Source organism: Condylura cristata, unplaced genomic scaffold, assembly GCF_000260355.1.
Source record: "Condylura cristata isolate star-nosed mole 26May11 unplaced genomic scaffold, ConCri1.0 scaffold00085, whole genome shotgun sequence".
Classification (NCBI taxonomy): Eukaryota; Metazoa; Chordata; class Mammalia; order Eulipotyphla; family Talpidae; genus Condylura; species Condylura cristata.
In genome coordinates this window covers 26,241-32,493 of record NW_004567186.1, presented here as the reverse complement: position 1 = coordinate 32,493, position 6,253 = coordinate 26,241, and the positions used below count along the sequence as shown (strand labels likewise).

Sequence of the window (6,253 nt, the reverse complement as noted above, 5' to 3'; positions counted from 1 at the left end):
GGCATGTGTGATGCAAACGTCTGGAAAGTGAAGCCATAAAGCTCAATACTTAGGGATTGGAGGCTGGACACCACTACATAGAAAGGACTTTACACGCACCTGACCAAATTTGCTTTTTAAGAAAACCCATCCAGAAAACTAGGTTTTCTTGAAAAAGAACTGTGAAGATCAAAATGTCAGGGACCACATGTACTTCTAAAGAGCTAATGAATGCAAGGAGCAGCTTCTCTCTCAGCCAGAGGCAAGAGAGCTACGACCAGCCCGTGCCCGTGTGACCCATGGCATTGCCCCCGGGACAGCTAGTGTGTGGGGTCTGGAGAATGGAGCCTGGGAGACAGCGCTCCTCAGGTTACTTCTGAAGTAGCCGGTGTGTCACAGAAAACAACCAAGTAGAGAGAGCGACTCCTTCACCGAGCTGCATATGGGGTGACAGTAACATGCATGAGGAGACTTGGGACCTGCAGCCGAGGGTCCAGCCCACCCAGGAGGGGATGGGGGGTCTCAGGGGAAAGAGACGGGCAGAGTGGGGACAGGGACACACACTGAGAGGATCCACACTTTTGACACTGTGGTGGGACAAGGGTGTCCTGAATAAACTCCACACACAGGTCTTAGGGGCCCCATCCCCACCCCAGACCTAAGAGATCAAGACTCCAAGGACTCCGAATCCCACCAGTCACCACCATGGAGGGTGATGCTGGGGCCTGAGGGTGGGTGAGCAGCCAGGCGTGGTAGGAACCAGACACGTGGGCCTTGGGGTGTTTGGTCTTTCTGCGCCTCTCCGTGTGCTCTTGGGGTTCAGCCCAGTGGAACTGGTAGGACACATTCACTAACTCATCTCCCTCTCTTCTCCTTGATTATTCCTTTTTTCACCTCCACTTTTTTGTAAATAAACCCCTTGTGTGTGACTGACAGTGAGTCTTACTATAAATCACGTTAAACACGTGGGTGAGGACCCACAGTCAGGCCAACCCACGTCACATCAAGGTTGCCGTGTAACAACAGCTCTCTACTATTTCACGGTCATGGGGACAATATTATCCCCATGGAGACGAATACAAAAATATTGATTGGCTCCTCTGCTTAATCCACCAATAGCCCAGAGAGATGGAAGCTTCCAAGGAAAACCCAGCTGTGTGAGCAGAATTCTGGTTCCAAATAATCCATGACCCAGTCCCATCAATGTGTAAACGTGTGTCCTGAACAGAGAAAAGATAAATATCCAGGGTGGGCAGAGAGGGCCCTGGAAACAGGGAGGATATTGAGGATCATGAGGAGCCAGTAATGGGGCCCTGACAGCCGGGACCCCGCTCTGTGCTCAGGGTCACATGCGCTGACAGCAGGGCACAGAGAGGCCACCTGGCAGCTGCGTGGACAAAGGGTGGGGACCCCTCAGTGCAGGGCCGAAGTCCCAGGAGAGGAGGTGGCTCCTGGCAGGAAGCAGCTGCCAGACCGGGACTGAGCCCAGGACAGGTCTCAGGCGTCTGCCCTGGACATGTGAGATGACACACTGTGGGGGACACTGCTCAGTGAGGGGGTCAGGGGGGACTGTGTCAGCAGTAGCTGGGTCCCTGATGCCCCATGTTCAGCCCAGGTGTCAGGGGAGGGTCTGAGGGGGCACCAGGGTCCCATGATGTTCCTGGAGATGGAGGACCCAGGAGTGTCACCTGCTGTGGGGGAGATGGAGGGAGAGAGGAAACTGGGGGGCAGGAAGGGAGGGAATGTGGGTGGGGAGAGGAGGACAAAATAAGGAACAGGAGGGAGGACCCAGAGGTTTATCCGTTTGCTGACCAGAGACAGACCCAGACCCTGACTCTGCTGCAGGGATAGGGTCACCCACTAGCCCTGATGACCAGACGGGGGTCCCCGCCCCCTCAGAATGTGCCACACAGGCTCTGAGACCAGTGGCCCAGAGGAGCCCCTGAAATGACTGAATGGGAAGCACAGGCCCCTCTACCCCAGCACCCCAAGCCATGTCACCCCCCCCCCACAGCTATCTGGAAAGGAGGAGACAGGTCACTCCCCACACTCAGGTCAGACACAGCAGGACTCTGAGAGCCCGTGGGGAGAGCTGGAGTTTCCCAACCATGTGAGGAGAGAGGGGGAGAGGAGTCAGGACCCGCACTCACAGACACAAGGAACATCTTCTTGTGCACTTTATGTATCAACATGTGACCTAACCACACTTGCACACTCACTCAGAGATACCACCGTTTCCATCTTGTTTGTTAAATACAAGAGACATGAACTCTGCAGAAGCTGGAATGATGGTAAAGACGAGTCTGTGATCCTCACCGTGTGGAAATGAGCCCCAGGGGCCAAGGAGACCCTGAGGAGGGCCTCACACCCCTGGCCAGGCCACTCCCCACAACACCCTCCCTGTGTCTCAGGGTATGTGCAGGACCATGGAACCCCTGAGCAGGTGAGAGACTCAGGCCCCCCAGGCCCAGCTCTCCCTTCACCAGCTCCCCGACCTCCCTGCAGGCCCCAGTGTCCTGGACACTGGGGGCTGCGGGCCAGTGGAGGGACGAGCTCAGATCAGAAGCAGCTCAACTAGAAGGTCACCGCAGTAATGGCTTTCAGTGCACATTTGCCTGAAATACTTCAAAAAGCCCCACTGCATTTCATTTCAGGCTCGGACAGCACCTGCCGGGCACCAATGAGAGGTGGAGACTGCGCCCTTGGCCGCTCCAGTCCCGATACACCCAGAGGGCGCGTCTCCCACTCGCCCCTCCACTCCTTCCCGTCTCTCTCTCTCTGCCCATATAGACTTTCCTTTCAAAATGTCCCCCCTACTTTTTGGACATGATTACAACCTTTCTAGATTTGTGCTTTTCCAATCTACATAATTATCCTCTAAAAAAATAAGCTAATTAACATTGACCACAAAAATTCAAAGAATTCAGAAAAAGAAGGTGATGGTTCTGAACAGTCATACACGGCTTATCTTGTTACAAAGACACACAACATAAGCAGACACACACAAACAGGATTTTGCTTATAATTGCAGCTATTTCGCAGCCTGCCACCCAGGGGTCCACAAACACCTGCCCTAAAGCACATTTGCTTTCCTCAGCAATCAAAAGGCTGCAGGGAAAATCCAGCTTGGACATGACAGGGCGTGAGGAGACAGAGAACCAAAGGAAACAGGAAACAAAACTACACACTAAAAGGATCCCCCCGCCCCACCCTTAGCAGAACTGACTCATGCAGGCCAGCAGGAGGTCTGGAATCTTCCAGAGATGACACATTCCTGCTCCACAAAGTTCTCATCCTGCTCAGTCTCTCTCACATTGACCCCACTGGCCTCCCCACAGGAAGGACCAGGGGACAAGGGGGTAGAGGGTGTCCTGACCCCACATGACCTGAGGGAGGACAGGGCAGGGGGAGGCAGGTCTGTGCTCACAGGGGCTGCAGGTCTCAGATGGAGGCTCCAGGGTGAGAGGAGACCAGGGTCCCACCCCATCCTGGTGGGTCCCTTATAGAGAAGGGGCAGAGGGGAGGCTGGGGGTGCCCCAGACCTCAGGGCCACTCACCTGCATACAGCTGGGCCTTCCTCCAGCCTGGAAGGGAACACACAGGGGAGACTCAGCACAGCCACCTGGTGTGGGATCCCCGGGCCTGGGCTCCCCCTGTTCTGCAGGAGAGACTCTCTCGGGGGAGGGGAGAGGCTGAGGGTCATGAGATCCTGCCCTGTGCAGACACAGGGGTGGTGGGGATCCTGGCTCAGGTCAGGAGCCTGTAGGACACACTGACCCGCCCTGCCTGCTGCTCCCATGGGGCTTGGGCCAGTCCTGGGCGGCTCTGGGCCCTCAGCCTGCAATGCTCCTGCCTCACCTGCTATTTGGTGTTGCTGCACAACATCAGAAACAGTAAATGGGCAGATGTACTTTTAATGTATATATTAGTCCATAATTGTTATTTTCAGTATTTCCTGGGAAATTAAAAGGAAGATGAAATAAAAACACAGTATGGACATCACACCAGCTCCAGGGGAGAGGGGCCTGCCTTTCTCAGATGAAATATTTCTAGAAATAAACACTCTCTGGGAGATGGCAAGGCCCCCACCCCCGCCCATGCAAGGTCACCCCCTCCTCTCCCATCACTACTGATCAGCATCTTCAGAAAGAGGGAGAACAGACTTCCCTTGGGTCGGTTTGGGGAGAGAGGCAGGAGGTCACAGTCTCAAAGGATTTATGGATCCTTAGAGCAGCTGTTGCTTCCAGGTGCTGACCAAGAAGTAGATATATTACAGTCCAGAAAGCCAGCACATGGTGGGAGGGGCAGGGCTGGATGAGACCAGGATGCAGGAGACCCCAGGGGTCACAGCCTACACAGATCTCAAAGGGTGCTGCTCCCACCAGCTCCCACTCCCTCCCCAGGGGAGGGGCCATGTGTCAGAGCTCAGCCAGACAAGACAAGGGACCCTGGGCCTAGGATGACAGGGACCCAGGACCCCTGTGGCATCACTCACCAGCCATGTAAGAGACCTTCCTCTGGGCTGAAAAGCAACACAGGAGACAGGTGAGCTAAGAGCCAGAATGTCTGCTGAGGGGGCAGAGAGTTCAGGAAGGAGACAGAGCTTACCTAGAATTGCCTGGAGCGCAGCTGAAACAGTGAACAAAATAAATATATAAATAAACTCCACCCTTGTGAGCCTACAGAAACCACAACAAGCCTCTCTGTGTCCTAGAAATTCCAACTAGAGACTCGATTAGTTCAGTCTCCTCTGTCCTCTCTGGGCTCCTCCTCACCTGGTCTGATGTCCCTGGATCTGCTCAGACATACGCTTGCCCCTCCCAGCACCCCCTGCCCACTCCCCACCCTGGCCACTGTCGTGCCTCACCTGTGTCCTTCAGGGCCTCCTCCCTGGCCTGTCTGTCCTCCTCCTTAGCCAGGTGCAGACTCTCCTGTTCCTGCAGCTCCCGCATCCGTGTGGAATGTTCTCTCCAGGTGCAGCAGGCAGCCCCCAGGAGCAAGACCAGCAGCAAGGGCAGGATGACCAGGAGAGCCGGCTTCCAGGGGGAGACCCGGGGGAAGAAGGGCTCTGCAGACAGACACCCACAGACACCCCATCAGGACACAGCCAGGACCCCCAGCCCAGCTCCCTGGGGTGCCGGCCCCTCCCTCTGGCCCATCAGGGAAGGGGAAGCAGCGCTGACCTGGCATGACCATGGCCATGGCCTTCTCCTGGCCCAGGGTGGGGTTGAGGATGGAGCAGGTCACGCTCCCCACAGCGCTGTCTCTCACCACCAGGGCGGTCTCCACGCTGAACAGCTCCTGAGGGTCCTGGGCCTGGGCCTGGGAGAACCCCAGGAGCTGCTCACCGCGGGGGTCTCTCCACTGCACCTGCGGCTCCGGGAACCAGCCTGAGGCCCTGCACACCACGCGCACCCCGTCCTCCTCTGGCCCGGTGATGTGCACTTGGGGGGCAGAGCCCATACCTGCAGGGGGAGATGAGAGCCGGAGGGGGCAGAGTCCACCTGTGTACACCCCCAGGGGAGGCTGGCAAGTGCATTCTGGGGAGTCTGTGGGAAGCCAACCCCTGTGGGGGATAAAGATGGTGACCCCCAATACAGAGAGCAGAAGGGAGGAACATAAAGCTGGAAGGGCCTGGGCTCCTCCCCAAGTCCCCAGGTGTAGATGGTGCCCCCAGGGGAGGAGAAGGAATTCACATCTGTCTCCAAACACAGCCCAGGAAACAAAAGTTAGGAATAATAACTCAGAGAATTCTTGTGGAAAAGGTACATGGACCAAAATATTCAAAAGCATAAATTAAAATCTGCCATATACTTTTCAAAGATTTATTTTGTTTATTTATGCTGGGGTACAGGCTAGAGGTGAGAGAGGTGGTGAGGATACACCAGAGATAGTGTGGGGAGATCAGGCAAATTTACTGAAACACACTGCTGTGGGGAGCAGCAGGCGAGACAGGAGAGGTCTGCTGTGCCCTGTGTGTCAGCTCCTGGCCAGGGATCGAACTGGGGCTGCAGTGGCTGCGGATAGCTTTAGAGTTTGAGCCTTAACCCCTTGTGCCATCGGAGAGAATCTACCATCCATTTTTAAAAATAAAATCTTTGGTGCCATTCTAGATAGATAGATAGATTAGATAGAGATACAGATATAGAGGATATATACATAGATGTATATATTTCACATTTAAAAAGTTGTGGAATGTGTGTGCTTTATTTATTGTAATCACTCCAAAACTGTTCTCTAGACAAAATGATCTCCCTCCCACCTTCCTGTCATG

General features: G+C 54.9%; 1 protein-coding gene across 1 annotated transcript in view; it reads right to left on the bottom strand.

Moving 5' to 3' along the window:
- Positions 1–3,522: 3,522 nt before the first annotated feature.
- The window catches only part of LOC101629438 (butyrophilin-like protein 1), a 6,508-nt gene continuing 3,777 nt past the window's right edge, over positions 3,523–6,253 (bottom strand). The window contains exons 2-6 of the mRNA XM_012734875.1: positions 5,163–5,444; positions 4,847–5,047; positions 4,588–4,608; positions 4,475–4,501; positions 3,523–3,563 (exon numbers count right to left, since the gene is read on the bottom strand). Coding sequence (XP_012590329.1) covers positions 3,523–3,563; positions 4,475–4,501; positions 4,588–4,608; positions 4,847–5,047; positions 5,163–5,444 — 572 coding nt within the window. The remainder of the gene's footprint in view (positions 3,564–4,474; positions 4,502–4,587; positions 4,609–4,846; positions 5,048–5,162; positions 5,445–6,253) is intronic.